Genomic DNA, 22,110 nt, shown 5'->3' with positions numbered 1-22,110 from the left:
TCTTATCGTGCAAAGCCAACTAAAGTGACTTGCCATCAAAACCCCAGACCAATCCATCACCCCTTCCCTCCTACTTATGCCTTCCTCTCCTCTTCCTCTCATCCCCTCTTTCTTCCAACTCTTATTTCGATATCATAGCGTTTCACCCATGATACCTTCATGCAAGGCAGTTTAAACAAAGAGGAGCTTTGCTAATCATGGAGTCACCGGCGGTCGCCGGAGGAGCCGATGACTCCGAGGGGTGCACCCGAGGTCATTGGAGGCCCGGTGAGGATGAGAAGCTACGACAGCTTGTCGAGGAGTACGGACCTCACAATTGGAGCTCGATCGCTGAGAAGCTTCAAGGAAGATCAGGTAACAATAAGAACTTGAGCTATAAAAAAAAAACATTCCAATATTTCCCATTATTTGATTCCAAGTTTCTTTTGATCCTTAGTTCCATCATCACAAGTGAATATTGGAAAAGTGCACTAAAGCCAAGTAATCTTATGGTGAAGTACAAGATAAGGCATGTGAAAGGTCTAGTCATTAGACTCTTAAGGATGAAACTTCTAGTTTTTGTGCATCTTAGTTCTTAAGAAACGTGTTCTTATATTTGTCCAATCTATTTGTAGGAAAGAGCTGTAGATTGAGGTGGTTTAACCAACTTGACCCTAGGATCAACAAAAGACCATTCACAGAAGAAGAGGAACAAAGGCTCCTCGCGGCCCACCAGGTTCATGGCAACAAGTGGGCGCTCATGGCACGGCTCTTCCCTGGTAGGACTGACAATGCTGTGAAGAACCACTGGCATGTGATCATGGCTCGAAGACAAAGAGAACGGTCCAGGATCATTAGCAAGAGATACTTTCAAAGTCCCCTTCTTGATGATTGCACCAACACCAGCACTGGACATCAAGGAGAGAGTAACTCGAGGCCCCCAACAAAAGATAGGATCTTTGGGTTATCACCTTCGAGGGCCTTCTCTGGATCAACCAAATCATCATCACTACGTGATAATTCTGGTGCGAAGAGAATGGATTACTATAATCAGAGACATGGCTTCAAGATTCTTGAGAGCTTTCACTCGACCAACCAGCGTCTTTTCTCACGCCACTGCACTTCCATGTATGGCGCCAATCAGAATTTCAGTGCACTAGGACAGGCCAACAAGAAGCCATTTGTTTACTACCCCGGCGGATTCACCTCTGGGAACGATGGTTGTGCAGGAAAGGATCCAAATGAGTCTGAAATAATTAGAGTCGGGGATAATATGATTCGGTTGGTGAATATTAGAGCTAATGATGAGCAAGAACAGGAAGATGACTCGCCGAGCTACAAGGATGTTCCATTCATAGACTTCTTAGGTGTGGGTATCGCCTCATGAATTCCAAAACCTCTAGTGTATCTGAGAGGAACCACCATGGTGCATGGTGGTTGTCTTGTTGATTTAGTGTAACTAATGCTGGTTATTTAATGCAAGGAAGCCCTTGTTCAATTTGTTTTTCTTTTTGTTTTGATTTAAATTTCTTGTTTCGATTTATTTAAAAAGATGGCAGGTTAGAGTGCCGACAAGTGAAATCCGAGAACTATGTGCTTGTTACTTTCAGATCTTTGAATGGCTAGCAAGGAAGGTGCTGAATAAGAGACCATGCATGGCTATAGCACCGAGAACTATGTGCAAGGGCTCCTAGAAAATGATTCAGGGCTACGTAGGAAAGTTTGTTGTTTTAAGGACGCATCCTCTTGTAAGTCAGAATTTCTTGGAGTACCTTACGATGGATTAGAGTGCCTTTCTTAACAGCTTTAATTAAACATATTTTAGTGGGCTATATTCTAAGCAATTGTATGTTCCTTATAATATGATCAATTACGAGAGATTTAAGAAAGATAATGTTCGTTTAGTGGATGCGTAATTTTCTAATAAAACCAGCTTTGTCTGTCCAATTGATTGAACATGTCAGGTACCGGTAAGGGGATGTTTTCCCATCTCATTGTATTTACTCTTTTAGTAGTCTAATGTTAAGTCCCTTTATTTTCTGTCCATTCAAAATATGACCCCATTATGGTTCTAACTTTAGCAAACGTCGTTAAATTATCACATACAAGCTAATATAAAGAATAGCAACTCAATCATGGCCTTCAGGTCGGGTAGGACCAGATAGGGATCAGATCGAATATATGATAGGACAAAAATATGTCAACCAAAATCCAACCTATTTATTAAACAGATTAAAAATCTAGACCTGAACTTGACCTTTTTTATTAAACAAATAATACAAGCCGGCCTGAAACAGGTTGAATCAAGTTAAACGAGTTGAACAAGTTAAACAGTGCCACCCTTAAATTCTCAAGAACATAGTTAATAAAATATCCTTTTCATTATCGAATTAAGAAAGTAGATCATGCAAGGTACACTATACCGGCCCAAATCGGACGATACAAAGCATACCGTATCGTACCGTATATTGTAGGATCACTGTCAACTTTTATCTAGAAATCTTTAGGCCAATCGTAGCCACAACTTTTAAGAGGATTTGCCGATAAGTCTGGTTCTTACACTCCAAGAAAGGACCTTGGATAACCTTGTTGATAGATGTTTTATTCAACCACTAGAAAATTTATATCCTAATTTTTGTAGCTTAGAGCTTGTCATGGTTGACGTTTAGAAGAAAAACTTACCTTACCCATCAACTTGGACCAGTCAAAACAATGAAGAGATCAGTTAATCACAATTTGGTAACATCGACAGCTAGACTCTACTAGAAGTTTCAATGACAAATTCCAACATCATCATCTAGGATATAGGAGAAACCACTAACAAAATTCTGAAAATATGTCATTTCAAGAGCACCATATAAATATTTTCAGGTGTTTGTTCTCAATCGCTAATGCTGATGCCTCTTGAATTGGAAATTAGATGAATAATGAGTTCGGAACCTCTGTAGTGCAACTTTTGCACCGCAAAGTTCTGTACTGTCGTGGATAGCTTCTATATCATCCATCTCGGAGACGGACTGCTCTCATTCATTCCACTGTTTGAGCAATACACGGTGCGTTGCAGCGATGAAGGAGACTCGTTTATCTCCAAGATGGATGATGTAGTAGCCATCCATGATGGTACAGAATTTTGCAGTGCCAAAGCTGCAATATAGAGGATCCTGGTTCGGTAAATGATAGTTTATCTGGGCTTTTTATCCATTGCCAACCATACTTTGCTTATTTACGCCTTGCAAACTAGAAACCATTTCAAATGACTGGGATATCGCACCTACTAATGGGCATGTCACATTTCATCTGCATCACAGCGGTTATTTTCAAACTCGTGAGTGTGATTTCTCTTACAAGCTTCCATCTTTTGGCATCCTTAGCATTGCCTCTATGAAGTTTACATGTTATCTTCCAGACAGAGGAATAGACATTGTCTTACGGGTGCTTCTTTAGAATATTCTCTAGTAACATCACCATATGTTCGACATTTTGTAAAAGGTGACCGCACCTGAAAAAGTCGAAGTATTTATGTCAGCAGCGTTAGAAAACAGATCGCACACAAATGAGGTTGGAGGGAACTCTCATATCTTCCTCCTGAAGAAGTCTTCCATAAATTTAATCCTGCGGAAATTTGTGCAAAGGAAAAGCTAAAGAGAGTTGTTGCCGCTGAGGACCAGCTTGACCTAAGTGCCAAGCAGAAGAGATGCTGGAGGGCTCGATGATAGGCTATTCGGATCGTGCGAGACTACGATTGAGAGCGGAAGGTTGTGTGTAGGGTCCTGATATGTGACCAAGCTCCAACTTGAAATGGCAAGGATGAAGAAGTTCTTTTGTTGAAATGTATTCAATAGAAAACCCTCCGATGCCTAAATCAGGACGACATTCAGAGAACAGAGGAGGTTCTTAGTAGTTTATCATGGCAACATAGTACTTACTTGAAAGTCCCCCGAAGAGTAGATTGTATAGGAGAAGACGAGTGCATGTCGCCCAGGAATTTGGGCATGTGTGTTGGTCGGTCGAGATTGACCGGCTTTAGCACATTCCAAGAATCAGGCATAGGCATTTCACACGTGGATCACTGCTAGGTATAGTGAAGGCTGCTAAAAACATGGTCCTTGAGTAAACCACATGGATGTTGAACATAGATCTTTTTCTTCAACAAAAAGGAACTTCCAGTCTCTTCTACTATTGCTTAAAAAAAAAACAACTGAAGAATGAACTCCCTAGCTAAAAGAATCACAAAACCTATATCATTCTCGTTAGTAATTAGTAAAAATAAATGGATCATGTGTCTTCAAAATCCTATCTGTCACTCTATAGTTTGTATCTGATCCAACCTTCTAAATAAAATAAAATACGAACAAAGAAACAACAAACCAATCTCCAAGATACCACTCTTTTTGGACTAACACTTCAAGTTTGTTGTTAACCATTCCACCTCGTCATCTATGAACCAGAGTTGAGGCTGAAAAGCTTGATTCCTGTCTACATAGCCTAGGAGTTTCTGCACCAAGATGAAGAACCATTGTTCTTAAGCTCTCGGCACGGCATTGGGGACACATCATAAGCTTCTCCAGCAACAAATTCGCAGTGCCATCTGGCCTCAGGGCTTATCCTCCCTAAGCTAACATTTCTGAAGCAAATCTTTTCATATATTGTTCCCTCCATCCCTTCCAAAATCGGTGCCTTTCCTACGTCGACGCCGACGACATTTTTAATGTAAACACCATTAATCCTAGGAAGGGCCTTTGGGTCATAACCTTCATCAGCATGATCATTAGAGCCTCTGCTGAATCTTATGGGAATTTTAACCCTTTCCATGGTCACATTAGCAATTGTGATGTTGGAAATGTATCCTCCCCTCCCTCTGTCAGTCTTCAGTCTCACTGCAGCTGCTGAATTCCAGACATGCAGGTCTTCCACCAAGACATTGGATATCCCACCAGACATTTCACTTCCAAATCCAATCCCTGAGCAAGTAGGAGTTGTGCCGGAGACCCTGCGAACAACAATGTTTGAGCTAGGATGGGCCATGGCGATCCCATACTGGTCCCAGCCACTCTTTATGGCAACCAGGTCATCCCCGCTCTCAATGTAACAGTCTTCAATGCACACATTTGAGCTTGAGTCTGTAGATTTGTTTAAGATTAATATGGCATGTCAGATGAAAGTTTGCAAGGTATCAATTCATTTTAGGATCAGTGAATACCATATCCCTACTTTAATTCAAGATTTTTAGCAACTTGCTGTTCCCTCCTAACCTAAATTGTTCCAGTTTCAAAGTATTTGCATTAAAGAGCAGATAACCAAAAGCAGTTGCAGTCTTTCACAAAGATTACTGAAACACCAGTGGTCCTTGTTGCTATGGCCTACAGATTTATACTCCATATAAGAAAACCAGTGCTTATGGTATTGCAGTCTGCTAAAATTCCCTGAGTGCTCTCTAAGAATATGCTTAGATAATTTACTTCGAAACGTAATGTTTATAAGCCTTCATATAAAATTAAAAAAATGGGATTGTTTAAGAAAAAAAGATTGCTAGATAGGGAAGGTAAGGAGAAAGGGTGGGGGAAAAAAATCATGGCATGCAAAAGTTCTACTCAAGTTACAGATTCCTTTTTTTCATGATTTAAGAACCATATGAATTTTTAAATCAAATCCAAACGGTTGTCCTTTATGAAAAGCATAACTCGAATGTCCAAAAAAACTAGAGAGAGAGATGAACAAGCAAAAAGGATGAAACTTTTTTTCTGAGATTAGAATGATGAGCACATTCACTATATGCAAAAAAAATATATCGAAGTTTTGCTTCCAATGAACTGACCGAGCAAAGTAAAGAGTTTACTGAGTACAAACCTGGATCAATACCATCAGTATTTGGAGCATTAAGAGGTGCCAGTATGGTTACATTTTTTACCACCACATTGCTGCAGAGGAACAGAGGACATCTCTATTAGTTCCCAATGAAAATAGAAGAAATTAGGTAATCAAATGAGCAGTAGTTACAGGTAGACTTACCTGCAATAGACTGGATGGATTGTCCAAAATGGAGAGTTGATGAAGGTGAGGTTGGATATGAGGATGTTGTGTGAATTCACAAGCTCTAAAAGGTGTCCCCTTGTGTGTTTCAGAGTTCTATTCCACCACTGCTCCCACCACATCCTCCCTTGTCCATCAATGCTCCCATTGTGTCCTGCAATCAATTTGCAGCCTTCAGCATAGCTGGTAGTCCCTTGTTCTTTTTTTTTTCTTTCCTCATGAGCAAAAGGTGATAGTGCAGGGTGTAATTGATGCCCCGAAACCTGGCACCCATCTTGTTTGAATCAATTAGTTATGCTCCAGTAGAAAATCCTTGATCCAACGCTAGCTTTAAGGGAATCTGTTGGTAAACCACAGTCTATATACGTACCGAAACTCTTCTTTAAGGATTAAAGAAAATAAAGGTTTGCTCTTCCCTTTTTTTCTGATTATTCTTTCATCTCTGCCTAGTAAAGTTACTTGTTCATGACCTGCTATTTTTAAAACTTCAAAACCATGAAGTTTGCTCTTGTGGAAATTGTCCAGTGGTGAAATGTTTAGGTTGGCAGACTTAAAAAATTTTAGTGCCTGAATGATTCCTGAGCTTTACAAAACATCCAACTATTTTGAAACAGTTAATTCCAAACTTGATCAACATCTCATAAACTAACTATGAAATATATTGGTCAGCTGTTTATATTATCCAACATTGCCATTGTTATTTCACTTTTGCGTGCTGTTACGAATATATATATAGATGTATCAATGTTTTTTTCCTTGAGAGAGATGCATCAATAATTTAAAGTTCTTACTCATATCCTAAAATCAGTTTGCTAAACCTTTCAACTTATACATTATTCTTGGGTTATGGTAATATATTAAGTTTTTTTCTTTTTGAATGAAAAGGAGAGGCAGGAAATGCCACCTAAATTTATTGAAGGGGAAGAAACAGACACAATTTACATGATATCCGATTGCCTAAGCAATCAACAGGCAATTACAAGCAAAAGTTCAGCAAATCAAGAATAGCATGGGCCAGGAAGATAAATGCTTGAACCAATTCTACTGACCAACTTCAACTTACATTCCGATCAGTGACGCTATACATTGCAGAATGAGAATCCTGAGGTCTGTTTGCTTGGACCAAAGATTTGAGATCATTCAAGATTTGATGATGACCTTCAGTAATATATTAAGTTTTCTTAACAAATTTTGAATTTTACGTCCTGGTCTGTTTTTATTCCCGGTTGCAAACTTTGAGACTACAAGAAAAATGGGTGTCACATTCCAAAGCTCCCCGGGAGGCTACCTTATCCTAAAACTATCTTGATTTCAGAAGCAAAATGTACTTGCGGATGGGAAATTGAGTTCACTGAACTTTGGCTTGCGACCAATTTAAATGCAGAAAAAAATAGCAAATAAATGTAGAAAAACTTCTTCGGCGTGCTTATTTCAGATTCTCATCAAATAAATTTTATATTTGACAATTGGTGGAGATAATGGAAGTATGGTTGGACAACAAGAAAGGCTGTATGAGTAGACAAAAGCTTTTGGTCGTTTGACAAAGGATGTCTAAAGAAGAAAAAGGATGACCAAAGGAGCTTTTGGATAGGGAAAGAAGAGGAGACTCTAAGGCGTATGCTGATTATAAGAAGGATTCAGAGTTGGGTCCTCCAGATTGCAAGAACGAATGGCCAAAGAAGACATGGAAAACAGAGTAGTTCATGGTTTGCTGACTGACCGCCAGAATGAAAAGCTCACATATCAAATAAATAGTTCAAGAAATATGAAACCTCTTGGAATTAAGAACAACAATGCTAGAGTTTGACTCTGTACAAAAAAAAAAGGGAATTCTATGTGACGATATTTGTGACACAAAAGAGAATATTTAGTTTATCAGAAGCAAATCTTTGGGAAATTTAAGCTTCAAATTGGAAGCTATCAAAAGCCTATTTAATAACATCTTCTCACTATGATTAAGCCAAATGTATTTTAATTTGTAGGGATAAGCATATAATGAATTAATTAAAAGTTTATCAATAAAATCTAACACTTGCCACTAAATAAAAGACAGAAGTTCTGTGTGCTTTATTAAACTAATCTTATGCAAACATCATTGAGGTGTGGATGTAAGAGAGACTGAGAAGATGGTTGAGGGTAGGTTATGGTAGAAGTAAGCATACCCATGATAACAACATCGCTAAGGCCATCTCCATGAATGAGGCTAATGTGGCGTGCTCCTAACCTTTCTCTTCCACGCCCATAGGATGGCAATGGCTCTATCAGAGGCCACTCATTTGGATCCTGCACACCCCGATCCAACCCATTTAGTAAAAAATTCCAAGTTATTTAGCTAACTACAACAATATATAATTATTTCTTGATATATATATATACACACACACACACACAAGTTCCACAAGAAATATATAATTATTCAAGTTATATGATGTATTAATTGATAAATGATTTGGTCAACCTAGATGATTGAGTCTTAAAAATATCAATGTTCTAGAAATCTGAACTCTCACATCATCTCTTAGATTATAAGTTTTTCTAAGATGCTACCTTTAAAATATATCTTTCTTTGGTCACGCAATTGGCAGTTCTTCTACCTCTCTAAATATTCCTCTTCTAATATATTTTTTTATATTGCAGACAAGCCCATCCAGCCATTTTTTTTCTAAAAACAAAAGATAGAGAAAGGAAATTATTTCATTAAGCTAATGAAATGCTAGAAGTTGGTTCCAACCCGAAGACGAGCACCCAAAAAGAAAAATAAAAACAGCAAGAAACAGAGCAGCAAAGTGGGGCATCCCTCACCAAGGTCAAATTAGGACAGCAGGTCAAAAACACAACCCAAAAAACAGATATCTAACTCATCCAACCACAGTTATATGTTTGCCATTTGGGATTGATTCAGCAGAGAAGAAAATTTGAATTCAGAAACGATTGCCTAAACTTAATAAAAGAGAAGTTCTTAAAGAACATGAAACAATTTTTTCCAGAGAAACCTTAAACATTTTACTCACTGCTGAAATTCTGAATTAAAAAAAAAGAAAAAAAAACAGGAAGCAAATGTTAAATAAAATACAGTTATGAGCATCACAAGGAAGAAAAAGTTGGCCAGGATATGAAACATAAACAACAGCAATTTCTCCTCCCCCAGTTATTTCTCTCAAGTTTTCTCTGACTATGGTTAATCCTACCAGTTTTACTTGTAATATTTTTAATATAAGCAGTGATCCAAACATAAAAAGAACAACAAATCTAAAGCAAAGTTATTGAATCAAGATTCCATGAATACGAGTACCTGTGATCCCAAGATGATTGCACCCTCCTCCAAGTAGAGGGTGAAGTTGCTCGTCAGGTTGAAGCTGCCGGTGAGCCACCTTCCCCGGGGCACGGTCAGCTGCGACCCGCCCTTATCGCCCAAGGCCTTCAGGTGCTCCACGGCCCTGCGGAACGCGTCGGTGTTCGACGTCGTTCCGTCCCCCACCCCGCCGAATTGCTCTATCGAGAAAGTCGTCCTCCTCGCCAGGCCGGGCCGGTAGAAGCCCGAGCAGCTGCTGCTCGGGTGGTCCACCGGCCCGGTACCGGCGTCTTCGGAGACCGGCGGGGTTGCGACGCCCGCCGGCCTCGTCGGACTCATCTGGAGCCATGATAGTCCCAGAAGGGTGATGGCTATCAGTATCATAACCCATGATGGCCTCGTGACGCCAAGCCATGGCTTCCTGAGAAGCCATGGTCTCTCCGGGACGTTCATCTCCCATGAACTCGCCGTCAGCTCATTACATACGCGTCGTTGACGGTTCTTATTTGTTGGAACAGTAAAATTAGAGTCCCGCCGGATGTGGGGCGGGGATTGCGTGATCCGTCTGCTCCGGTAGGCGCCCCCCGCATTAATACCATATTCTTCTATATTAGTCTTAATTAAGTATTTGTCTCTCTCTCTCATTAGGGTTATTTAATCTTGTTTTGGAAAGATATTAGGATGCAAAATAGGACCGGGATTAAAAAAAAAAAATCCACTTTTTTTCCTATCTTTGGAACATATACGCAACTTATAAAGTTGTTAAATACTTGTTATTTCACAAAAAATATAGTTAAAATATTATGATAAAGTAATTTACTGTAATTACTATGGGTTTTGTGAAGTAATACGGCCCGGTGACAAATACTAACAGCTTGTGTGGTCGTCGTCGTCGTCGTCGTCGTCTTCTTCTTCTTTTTGTGCATCGACGGCTCACATACTACGGGTGTGAATATAGCCAACAAAATCAGAAAATAGAACACTACGTAATGGCCCTGCAACAGACCCACTGTCCACCCAAACAAAACCACCGGAGTAGTAGGTCGCATAAAAGGCCACCCAGGCGGCCGTCCCGTTGGCCTCCCTGAACACGTATGAAGCTTGGTGGGAGTCGCACTCCTCCATCAACTTGCGAATCTCATGGATCAACAGCCGGTCCTCAGTAGTATGTCCCCGTCCTCGAATCCACTCAACCTCTGTGGCTGAATCGCTCTCAAGAATAATATAGTCTGCACTTAGTGTCCGCCTCACGTAGTAGATGCCCTTCCAGGCTACTCTAATCTCTGTACACACCACTGACGAGCCAAAAGTCTGTCGGCCTCCCACCGCAACTAATCTGGAGTTGTGATCTCGGATGGCGAACCCTGTGCCGTTGCATCTCCCCTCATCATCCACATTGCCGTTGAAGTTCATCTTGAGGAAACCTAGAGGTGGGGGCATCCAAAAGACGAGTATTGTTCTGGACGCTTGTGTGTCCTTTGCGTCTTAGTCTTCTTCATGCTTCTCCTCATCGGGAAGCATCTCGCTGGTCCAAGGCAGGCTTCTATCTACCGAAAGACCAAAACATACGGGCTGGCGCGTGGAAGGCTGGTTGACACCATCGACTGACTCCAGCATCTGACGTGCTCATGGGACCAGTGTACTGCTTTGCCCAAGACGGGGCCAGAGAAGGAAGAGCCTGTATCAACATCCGTGTAATCGAACCATGCCCTCGCAGCATCAACCGTATTACCGCTTCGGGCTAAGTCAGTATTTGGGTTACCAACCTTACTCTGACATAACGAGATCGAGGTAACTCCACCAGATCGAACTACGACTGTTGCTTTCTTGTTTGTACCGTTGCTACCTCAACTTCACGTACAACTGGGAACCAGACCGTAACTTCATCAGGCACTGATGGTCTGCTCCTCGGAGAATGCGGTCCAAATCTGTTTTCAGATGTAGAAAGATTCGTATGAAGAGGTCCTCAACCCTATCATCCTTAGATTTGGAAGGAATGAGAGGGCAGGCGATAAGATAAGAGGAAGGGTGATTTGAGTATTGATTTGTCTCTAGAAGATGGATGGTGATTGGTGATCACCAACGGAGTCTTTCGTTTGTTTCTTTGTTTGTGTTTTCTTGCTTTGAACGAGTCTCCAAGGACTCCGAAAGCTATGTGGAAAACCGGCATTCACGAACACGTTACCAAGGTTTCTTCCACGCATTGACAACGCCTTCCTCTTCAAGTAACGAATTGGAAATTTTGGAATTAGGAGCGGCTCTCAATCCCTAGTTGAAAAGGAAAACTCAACTTGCTTCCATATGAAAACTAACAACAGGGGATCTTGCGGCCCGTAGTCATGTGTTTTTGTATTCATGGTGTTATTTTTTTTGGCTTTCTTTCGTTTGCTGGTAGGGTCCATAGGTGCATTGACTGGTCCTGGGATGCCTTCTTCCACAAAGGCATTGGTAGGCTAGCTAGGAGAAACAGATATTTCACTTTTCAGTGCATTGATTAGCCAAAATAACAAAATAACCTCCCATGCTTGTGCAATTAACTAGTGCAATATATGAGATAAAATTTTATCCTTCAGTTGGAACAACTTGTTTTGTCCTATAAACTAAATATATATGTATATACACATAAATACAAACACACACGCACGCGCGCGCATATATATATATATATATATATAGAGAGAGAGAGAGAGAGATTGAGAGAGGAAGAAGGTAGCATTAGACCTGAATGATCTTTGAAGTTAGAGAGAGAGAGGACGAAGATTAGGTATCTTCAATATATGATATTTATTTTCTTGATAACTATATGATAATTGGTCGTTAAATTCTTTTTTAGATGTAGATCATATCCAATGACATAAATCTTCAATTTTGATGGTCCATCATAGATTTTAAAATTATTAAATATTTTATTAATAATTTAACATTGAGTTTATAGTTTCACATATGTGTAAAGAGAGTTTCTCTCGTAGATCTTGGAGGATATGGTACTCTTATTATAGATATAATCATAAAAAATATTATTAAAAAATTAAGGGCTTCTCTACTCCTCCTTAGAGTCCTTAGAGTCCAATAATTTCAGGATCCTTTTCCATAGAAGTGCAAATATATGACAGAAAAAGTTCATTACTGTTGTTATGGGACTCAAAAAGTTGAAAAATTTTATATATTATTATTGTTATTATGGTTGTTAAAGAGTTATACTTAAATGGACGATCCAATTCACGAATTTTATAAAAATAGGCTAGGCTAGATTGATAGCTGAGCCGGCTTCCTTTGGACCGAGACCAAGGATTGCAAAACCGGCAGGTGAGCTGCCCTTCTCCGCCTTTTCTTGATCTCCAAGCATAGATATTCATCTTCATTAAAAAAAAAAAAGGGATAGATACCTATAAGATTAAGACACAAGAGCAGACGCATGACCAAAGACTTTTGTGGAATTGACCGGGTCGACAAGAAGGAAGCTTTCACCAAAGAATGGACTTAGATCTTATATATGCGTCACCTTCTTAGCTTGACCCTCGAAAACCCAATGGCCAACCATTTTTTTCGGGTAGTTCTATATACACCCCCCCTATTGCTCAGGACACCCCCCAAAAACCAAAAAAAAAAAACCCAAACTAACCTTTAGTGTAATTACCATATTGCCCTTGAAATTTTCTCATACACCCCCCTTCCTCCTCCTCCGTTTCGTTTTGAAAAGAAAAAAAAAACACCCCTCAAACCCCCCTTAAACCCCTCCTCCCCCGTTCCCCCTTCTCCCTCTCGTCGCCAGCATTCTCCCGATCTCCGACCACCTCGCCGGCTTCTTCCGGAACCACCTCGCCGGCTTCTCCCGAAATTTTTTTTTTTCACGGTTCGTGCTCCGTTCGGCACTGGATCGCCGAACAAAAGGCTTCTGTTCGGCTGAACAGTGCCGAACAGAAGCCTTCTGTTCGGCAACCCTCAACCGAACAGATCTGTTCGGCTGCACAGTGCCGAACAGAAGGCTTCTGTCCGGCACTGTTCAGCCGAACAGAAGCCTTTTGTTCGGCGATCCAGTGCCGAACGGAGCACGAACCGTGAAAAAAAAAAATTTCGGGAGAAGCCGGCGAGGTGGTTCCGGGAGAAGCCGGCGAGGTGGTCGGAGATCGGGAGAATGCCGGCGACGAGAGGGAGAAGGGGGAACGGGGGGTTTTGGGCGTTGGCGAGGTGTTTTGGAGGGGAAGAGCGGGGTGGGGGGGGGTTTGGGGGGTGTAGAGAGCAATTTAGGTGAGGGGGTGGGGAGGGTGGGGGTAATTTAGGAATTTTTAATTTTTTAGGGGTGTCCTTAGCAAATGGGGGGGTGTAGAGAGTATTTAATTTTTTTTTAATTTTTGGGGGGTGTCCTGAGCAATAGGGGGGGTGTATATAGAACCACCCATTTTTTTCTTCCTTCCAAAACCGGCCCTTCGGAAATATACGTAGTTTGTAAGTAAACTACGGAAACGCCAGTCCTTTGGATGACCCTTACGAGACTTCTGATATGGTCATGGCATATTGAACTTGTGTACATAAGCATGCTAATATGTCTACCAACATACTAATTACTTACCATGCATGGACCATACATGCATCAAGATAATTTGATCCAGTAGAAGTTTGCCTGAAAAAATTGTCTAACCATGGATAGATCTTTAGGTGCTTATGATCCAATAAATTGACTTGTTCCAACTCTGATCCTACTTTATCACCAAAATGGAAAAAGAGAAAAAAAAGCTCTGGTTGTTTTTATGTTAGTAGCTTTGGATATAATTTTAGAGTTTTGATTTAATAGAGCAAAATTGTACTTCTGATTAAATGCGACAGCACATTACGCTATTTATGATGGAGTAAAATGAAATTTTACCTGTGATTTATTATATTCATTTACATAATGTGGTATATCTATATATATAGAGTTGTCAAATCTAAATAGTTTGTGAAATTTGTACCTTAAAATTGTGCAATGACAAGACCAGAATATAACCAAGGTCATGATAGAAAAGTGATGAAATTTGTTTCTTCCAAACATAAATATTCATGATGGGTAGATAATGATTTCAAGTCGCATTAGACCAAAGGTTAAATCACGATTTTATTTATTAGTTTTAACTTCTTTTTTTGATACATAATTCTATAAATTAGGATTGTCTTGGGCATCACTTTCATTTTTATTAAAACTTAAACCATTTTTTAAAAAAATAAAAAAAACTTATTTCATAATTACTTAAGTTGTATTTCACAATGATAGTGTAGCAATGGTAGCCAGCAATTGGTGGTGCCATCGGTGAGTGGCTGCCGAGAATGGTAGCAGCAGCAGCAGCAACTAATAGTAATGCAAAATAATAAATTAAAAATTTAAATTTTTAGTTTCTACAATTTTTAGAAACTGGTAAAAAAATTTCAAAAAAACTTAAAATAGAAAGCAGGTTGTCAAATAATCTGAAATGATTTTTTTTTTAATTCATGTACATTTTAGATGGTCTTTTTCACGCATTAATGCATGGTGAGCTTCAGAAGACAACTCGGTTCCAAGAGAGGATTGGATGCAACCCTTGTAGCCGAGGCTGCAAAGCATCGGTGCCCTGGGGATATGATCATATGCATCGCATATATGTACGCATGACACGCGTCCCACATGCAGCGGTTTCAACCCACTCCAAAGGCCACGTCATCTACCCAAATCCACAACAAACACACACACAGCCACACTCTCTTCGTAATTCAGATCAATGCCAAGGGCATTTTCCCCAGCTCCAAAGTCCACCTGGGTAGTTCTATATACACCCCCCCTATTGCTCAGGGTAGTTCTATATACACCCCCCCTATTGCTCAGGACACCCCCCAAAAACCAAAAAGAAAATACCCAAACTAACCTTTAGTGTAATTACCATATTGCCCTTGAAATTTTCTCATACACCCCCCTCCCTCCTCCTCCGTTTCGTTTTGAAAAGAAAAAAAAAAAACACCCCTCAAACCCCCCTTAAACCCCTCCTCCCCCGTTCCCCCTTCTCCCTCTCGTCGCCAGCATTCTCCCGATCTCCGACCACCTCGCCGGCTTCTTCCGGAACCACCTCGCCGGCTTCTCCCGAAATTTTTTTTTTCACGGTTCGTGCTCCGTTCGGCACTGGATCGCCGAACAAAAGGCTTCTGTTCGGCTGAACAGTGCCGAACAGAAGCCTTCTGTTCGGCAACCCTCAACCGAACAGATCTGTTCGGCTGCACAGTGCCGAACAGAAGGCTTCTGTCCGGCACTGTTCAGCCGAACAGAAGCCTTTTGTTCGGCGATCCAGTGCCGAACGGAGCACGAACCGTGAAAAAAAAATTTCGGGAGAAGCCGGCGAGGTGGTTCCGGGAGAAGCCGGCGAGGTGGTCGGAGATCGGGAGAATGCCGGCGACGAGAGGGAGAAGGGGGAACGGGGGGGTTTTGGGCGTTGGCGAGGTGTTTTGGAGGGGAAGAGCGGGGTGGGGGGGGGGGGGTTTGGGGGGTGTAGAGAGCAATTTAGGTGAGGGGGTGGGGAGGGTGGGGGGTAATTTAGGAATTTTTAATTTTTTAGGGGTGTCCTTAGCAAATGGGGGGGTGTAGAGAGTATTTAATTTTTTTTTAATTTTTGGGGGGTGTCCTGAGCAATAGGGGGGTGTATATAGAACCACCCTATTGCTCAGGACACCCCCTAAAAACCAAAAAAAAATACCCAAACTAACCTTTAGTGTAATTACCATATTGCCCTTGAAATTTTCTCATACACCCCCCTTCCTCCTCCTCCGTTTCGTTTTGAAAAGAAAAAAAAAAAAAACCCCCCTCAAACCCCCCTTAAACCCCTCCTCCCCCGTTCCCCCTTCTCCCTCTCGTCGCCGGCATTCTCCCGATCTCCGACCACCTCGCCGGCTTCTCCCGGAACCACCTCGCCGGCTTCTCCCGAATTTTTTTTTTTTCACGGTTCGTGCTCCGTTCGGCACTGGATCGCCGAACAAAAGGCTTCTGTTCGGCTGAACAGTGCCGAACAGAAGCCTTCTGTTCGGCAACCCTCAACCGAACAGATCTGTTCGGCTGCACAGTGCCGAACAGAAGGCTTCTGTCCGGCACTGTTCAGCCGAACAGAAGCCTTTTGTTCGGCGATCCAGTGCCGAACGGAGCACGAACCGTGAAAAAAAAAATTTCGGGAGAAGCCGGCGAGGTGGTTCCGGGAGAAGCCGGCGAGGTGGTCGGAGATCGGGAGAATGCCGGCGACGAGAGGGAGAAGGGGGAACGGGGGGGTTTTGGGCGTTGGCGAGGTGTTTTGGAGGGGAAGAGCGGGGTGGGGGGGGGGTTTGGGGGGTGTAGAGAGCAATTTAGGTGAGGGGGTGGGGAGGGTGGGGGGTAATTTAGGAATTTTTAATTTTTTAGGGGTGTCCTTAGCAAATGGGGGGGGTGTAGAGAGTATTTAATTTTTTTTTAATTTTTGGGGGGTGTCCTGAGCAATAGGGGGGGTGTATATAGAACCACCCAGTCCACCTCCGTTTTCTCCATGGGTAGTTCTATATACACCCCCCTATTGCTCAGGACACCCCCCAAAAACCAAAAAAAAAAAACCCAAACTAACCTTTAGTGTAATTACCATATTGCCCTTGAAATTTTCTCATACACCCCCCTCCTCCTCCTCCGTTTCGTTTTAAAAAGAAAAAAAAAAACACCCCTCAAACCCCCCTTAAACCCCTCCTCCCCCGTTCCCCCTTCTCCCTCTCGTCGCCCGCATTCTCCCGATCTCCGACCACCTCGCCGGCTTCTCCCGGAACCACCTCGCCGGCTTCTCCCGAAATTTTTTTTTTTCACGGTTCGTGCTCCGTTCGGCACTGGATCGCCGAACAAAAGGCTTCTGTTCGGCTGAACAGTGCCGAACAGAAGCCTTCTGTTCGGCAACCCTCAACCGAACAGATCTGTTCGGCTGCACAGTGCCGAACAGAAGGCTTCTGTCCGGCACTGTTCAGCCGAACAGAAGCCTTTTGTTCGGCGATCCAGTGCCGAACGGAGCACGAACCGTGAAAAAAAAAATTTCGGGAGAAGCCGGCGAGGTGGTTCCGGGAGAAGCCGGCGAGGTGGTCGGAGATCGGGAGAATGCCGGCGACGAGAGGGAGAAGGGGGAACGGGGGGGTTTTGGGCGTTGGCGAGGTGTTTTGGAGGGGAAGAGCGGGGTGGGAGGGGGTTTGGGGGGTGTAGAGAGCAATTTAGGTGAGGGGGTGGGGAGGGTGGGGGGTAATTTAGGAATTTTTAATTTTTTAGGGGTGTCCTTAGCAAATGGGGGGTGTAGAGAGTATTTAATTTTTTTTTAATTTTTGGGGGGTGTCCTGAGCAATAGGGGGGTGTATATAGAACTACCCTTTCTCCATGGGTGGTTCTATATACACCCCCCTATTGCTAAGGAAACCCCCCAAAAACCAAAAAAAAAATACCCAAACTAACCTTTAGTGTAATTACCATATTGCCCTTGAAATTTTCTCATACACCCCCCCTTCCTCCTCCGTTTCGTTTTGAAAAGAAAAAAAAAAACACCCCTCAAACCCCCCTTAAACCCCTCGATCCATTTACATCGTTTAGGCGATCTTTGAAGGAGATTTAAGCCCCATTCGAAGCATGGACAAGCAACTAGTGATTTGGGACGAAGAATCGGCCGCAAAGGTACGTGTTCCACCTTGTTTCGAAATTTTTTTTTTTTCAAGGTTCGTGCTCCGTTCGGCACTGGATCGCCGAACAAAAGGCTTCTGTTCGGCTGAACAGTGCCGAACAGAAGCCTTCTGTTCGGCAACCCTCAACCGAACAGATCTGTTCGGCTGCACAGTGCCGAACAGAAGGCTTCTGTCCGGCACTGTTCAGCCGAACAGAAGCCTTTTGTTCGGCGATCCAGTGCCGAACGGAGCACGAATCATAAAAAAAAAAAAATTTCGGGAGAAGCCGGCGAGGTGGTTCCGGGAGAAGCCGGCGAGGTGGTCGGAGATCGGGAGAATGCCGGCGACGAGAGGGAGAAGGGGGAACGGGGGGGTTTTGGGCGTTGGCGAGGTGTTTTGGAGGGGAAGAGCGGGGTGGGGGGGGTTTGGGGGGTGTAGAGAGCAATTTAGGTGAGGGGGTGGGGAGGGTGGGGGGTAATTTAAGAATTTTTAATTTTTTAGGGGTGTCCTTAGCAAATGGGGGAGTGTACAGAGTATTTAATTTTTTTTTAATTTTTGGGGGGTGTCCTGAGCAATAGGGGGGGTGTATATAGAACCACCCTTTCTCCATCCATCCCCTTCGCTCCTTTCTCCTCTCTGTGTAGTCGACTCGTCCCCAATTCCCCAAAGAGAAACCTTAATTCTAATTCTTCTTCTTCTTCTTCGAATCGTCGACATGGATCGAGAGCCGGAGGAGCTCCAATTCTTGGGTATAGTGGGGATCTGCCACGAGGCCTCCAAGATCCTGCACTCATGGCAGCGCCTCTTCGCCCAGATCGCCCTCGCCCTGGTCCTCCCGCTCTCTGTCCTCTTCCTCGCCCACATCTACGTCTCCCACCTCCTCTTCTCGAAGATCGACCGCAGCGAGGTCGCCCTCGACGTCGCCACCCCGGGCTCCCCCTCGGAGTCCGCCATCCTCTCCCGCCTCTCCGCCGAGTGGTCCGCCTTCCTCCTCTTCAAGGCCGCCTACCTCCTCGCCCTCCTCGTCCTCTCCCTCCTCTCCACCTCCGCCGTCGTCTACTCCGTCGCCTCCATCTACACCGCCAAGGACCTCTCCTTCGCCAAGGTCCTCGCCGTCGTTCCCAAGGTCTGGCGCCGCCTCATGATCACCTTCCTCTGGGCCTTCCTCCTCCTCGTCGCCTATAACACCGCCGCCCTCATCCTCGCCGTTCTCGCCGTCCTCCTCCTCGGCGCCCACACCGCCGGGCTCGTCGCCATCGCCCTCATCGCCCTCGTCTACGCCGCCGGCCTCGTCTGGATCAGCGTCGTCTGGCACGTCGCCAGCGTCGTCTCCGTCCTCGAGGACGCCTGCGGCATCGAGGCCATGCGCAAGAGCCGGGCCCTCATCCGGGGCAAGACCTGGACGGCCGTCGCCATTTTCGTCGTGCTCAACCTCTGCTTCGTGGGTGTGGAAGTGGGTTTCCGACTTGCGGTCGTCCGGGGGAATTACTTGAATCTCGGGGTGGGGTCCAGGGTCGGGTACTCGGTGCTGATGCTGTCCTTCCTTTGTGCGGTGATTCTGTTCGCGCTGGTGGCGCAGACGGTGGTGTATTTCGTGTGCAAGTCGTACCATCACGAGAGCATCGATAAGTCGAGCCTAGCCGACCATCTGGAGGTCTATTTGGGGGACTACATGCCGCTCAAAGCCAGGGATGTGCAGCTCGAGCAGTTCCACGTTTGATGTTCTTCATGAGACGGATTCAATATTTTCTAAACAGCTCTTGCATAAATTACTTGTGATGATGATATTCGCACATAGATGATGGATGATGCTATATGTAGACGATGTAATAATCTCTTTGTATGTGGTTTTTTGGGAAGAAGGAAACTTACAGGGCTTTACAGTTGGGTTCTGTGTCTATTTTTCTTTCCTGTATCTGTAAATCCAGAAGGGAAAAACCTATTCGGTTCCATCAATTAGATGGAGAGATCGTAGCTATTTGTGCCTCTATATCATCTTAATTGTGAACATGATGTCAACCTTCTACCTTTCTCATTGGGACTTATAAATATGAGAAGATTAAGTCATGGGAGAACATGCATCGAGTGTTACCTTAAGCTATATATCTGGAGTGTTAGTGTAGCAATGTTGCAAAGATAATGTTATCAAACCTTTTGCAACCTACAGTCATATAAGAACATTTAATTTCCTTTTAACATTTGCAATTGTCGGGAAAACCGGTTAAATAAATGAGGAGAAAAACAAAATAGTGTTAGATATTTGTATTCTTAAATTAATATGAACTTTTCTGATCATTTTAAGAAAAGTAGAGAAAAAACTAATGCCAAAAACTTCTCTAAAAGGTTTAAGTTACTGGAGAAAATATTATTTTGATTCTATGTGACTATTATTCTCTTTTCTTATTTTTTGACAAATATGAAATTTCCTTAATACATTATTATAATATTATGACAAGACATACCTGGATAATTTAGAGCTCCATCCCATGTAGTAGGAGCTTTCAAGAATATACTACAGGCGATATGATGGAGTCCGATCATTGGTTTTGGATGCTAGAGCTTACGAGGAAGCCTCCATGAGGTAGGAGAGATTATTGATTAGACCAAATTCACGATAGACCAATCAAATCGCAAAGCAATATATATATATATATATATATATATATATATATATATATATATATATATATATATATATATATATATATATATATATATATATATATATATTGCTTTGCATTTGGATTAGTCTACTGCTTAGTGGATCTGATTCAACCAATAATTTTGCTGAGATATTTAATGAGACGAGAATTCATATAAAATAAGTTACATGTGTGATATTTAGTTCCGCAATTGTAAGTCCCACTGATGACTATTATTCAACAACGTATAGGTTTTCAAGTGAAATACAGGCATTAGATACATTTCTCTGATAAAAATGCTAGAAGGCACTGGTTATTCACACAACAATGTGATCTTTGCATGGTAGCTCATGATTTGATTGCCTAGTGTATTGCACCCGTTCTTCATATGAGTTGCAATAAGGAAGTTAAAGTTTCATAACATATATTTTATGATAACTTTCCATTACATTGCTGAGCATATGATAGTGCGACATAAATCTCAAAGTTTACTAGCATTGCTTTGGTGGGCTTGAGGTGGAAATGATGGATGAATGAAGGGCGTTTAGATACTAAACTTCCAACTAGAGAGCTAGAGTTTGTATCAACCATTCTCCATTGAATAGCCAACAATGGGCGATGTGAGGCTAGTACACTTCAATTGAAAGTATCTATAGTTGAGGTTTGATATGAGAAGTACGGGATAATTCAAATCCTTTCTAATGCATCATTGAACTGCATGTCTAAATTTAAATCTTGCACCTTCCCATGCACTACAGAACGACTCATGATCGAGTAGTGGGTTTGCTTGATTTTGTGATATATAGATGATGACCGTGCTCAATCACCAATCATTTTGCTGATGGTTCATGTTTTTTGATTAGAAAAATTTCCATGTAAGAGAGCAATAGCTTCCATGATATTACTTTTTAAAACCGCCCGAAACATAAAGACTCCATAGATTTGATTTCGGTTAGAGTTAACTAACGGGAGATGGAGTAGGCGCATAGGGTGAAATTCAATTAGAATTTCTTTGAGAAATTAAATACTGAGTTCAGCCCAATGTGGCTAAATTTTTTTAAAGATTTTTTTTTTGCATGAATATTCTCATAAATATCGAATTTTTGCATAAATACTTTCTCAAAATTGATATTTGCATGTACACCTTCATAAAACATTTGTTTTTCTATTCTATTTTTTTCTATTCTTCTTGTTGCATATATACCTATACCATCTAATACCGTTAAAAAAGTAACGGTTTCAAATTAAATTGACTAGAATATTCTTAATTGGTAAATGCGTTAAAAAAACATTAATAGGCTGATCGTGATGGAGAATAAAAATGTAATTTCAAAATTTTATTTTATTTTTCATTAAAATAAATATAGTTTTTATTAACGGTGTCAGAAGAATCGTTATATTAGGAATATTTGTTAAAAAATAGTATTTTCCGAGGGTATAGAAATAAATATAAATTTTAAGAGGATATTCGCATAAATTTAAATTTTTAGAAGAATATTTATAAAAAAAACTCTTTTTTAAATGACT

General features: G+C 42.1%; 3 protein-coding genes across 3 annotated transcripts; 2 read left to right on the top strand and 1 right to left on the bottom strand.

The window, feature by feature from the left end:
• Positions 1 to 42: 42 nt before the first annotated feature.
• On the top strand, positions 43 to 1,477 carry LOC120107586 (transcription factor MYB54-like). Its single transcript, XM_039120914.1, has 2 exons — positions 43 to 354; positions 615 to 1,477. The coding sequence occupies exons 1-2, from the start codon at positions 198 to 200 to the stop codon at positions 1,364 to 1,366; spliced, it is 909 nt and encodes a 302-aa protein (XP_038976842.1). The 5' UTR covers positions 43 to 197; the 3' UTR covers positions 1,367 to 1,477.
• Positions 1,478 to 4,118: 2,641 nt separating this feature from the next.
• LOC120107587 (probable polygalacturonase) lies at positions 4,119 to 9,845 on the bottom strand. The gene is made up of 5 exons (XM_039120915.1): positions 9,302 to 9,845; positions 8,172 to 8,292; positions 5,989 to 6,163; positions 5,827 to 5,897; positions 4,119 to 5,099 (listed from the first exon to the last, which is right to left on the bottom strand). Exons 1-5 carry the CDS (start codon positions 9,752 to 9,754, stop codon positions 4,465 to 4,467), a joined length of 1,455 nt encoding a protein of 484 aa, XP_038976843.1. The 5' UTR covers positions 9,755 to 9,845; the 3' UTR covers positions 4,119 to 4,464.
• Positions 9,846 to 18,554: 8,709 nt separating this feature from the next.
• LOC120107583 lies at positions 18,555 to 19,929 on the top strand. The gene has a single exon (XM_039120910.1). The coding sequence runs from the start codon at positions 18,657 to 18,659 to the stop codon at positions 19,659 to 19,661; it is 1,005 nt and encodes a 334-aa protein (XP_038976838.1). The 5' UTR covers positions 18,555 to 18,656; the 3' UTR covers positions 19,662 to 19,929.
• Positions 19,930 to 22,110: the final 2,181 nt, after the last annotated feature.

This window comes from Phoenix dactylifera, unplaced genomic scaffold (assembly GCF_009389715.1).
Source record: "Phoenix dactylifera cultivar Barhee BC4 unplaced genomic scaffold, palm_55x_up_171113_PBpolish2nd_filt_p 000913F, whole genome shotgun sequence".
Classification (NCBI taxonomy): domain Eukaryota; kingdom Viridiplantae; phylum Streptophyta; class Magnoliopsida; order Arecales; family Arecaceae; genus Phoenix; species Phoenix dactylifera.
Note: the sequence above shows the minus strand (reverse complement) of the source record. Positions and strands in the feature narration are given on the sequence as shown.

Coding starts and splice junctions, on each gene's coding strand:
- LOC120107586 (XM_039120914.1), top strand. CDS start 198: ATGGAGTCACCGGCGGTCGCCGGAGGAGCCGATGACTCCGAGGGGTGC. Junction 355..614: donor GAAGCTTCAAGGAAGATCAG/GTAACAATAAGA, acceptor ATCTATTTGTAG/GAAAGAGCTGTAGATTGAGG.
- LOC120107583 (XM_039120910.1), top strand. CDS start 18,657: ATGGATCGAGAGCCGGAGGAGCTCCAATTCTTGGGTATAGTGGGGATC.
- LOC120107587 (XM_039120915.1), bottom strand. CDS start 9,754: ATGAACGTCCCGGAGAGACCATGGCTTCTCAGGAAGCCATGGCTTGGC. Junction 5,898..5,988: donor ATCCATCCAGTCTATTGCAG/GTAAGTCTACCT, acceptor GTTCCTCTGCAG/CAATGTGGTGGTAAAAAATG. Junction 5,100..5,826: donor TACTGATGGTATTGATCCAG/GTTTGTACTCAG, acceptor ACAAATCTACAG/ACTCAAGCTCAAATGTGTGC.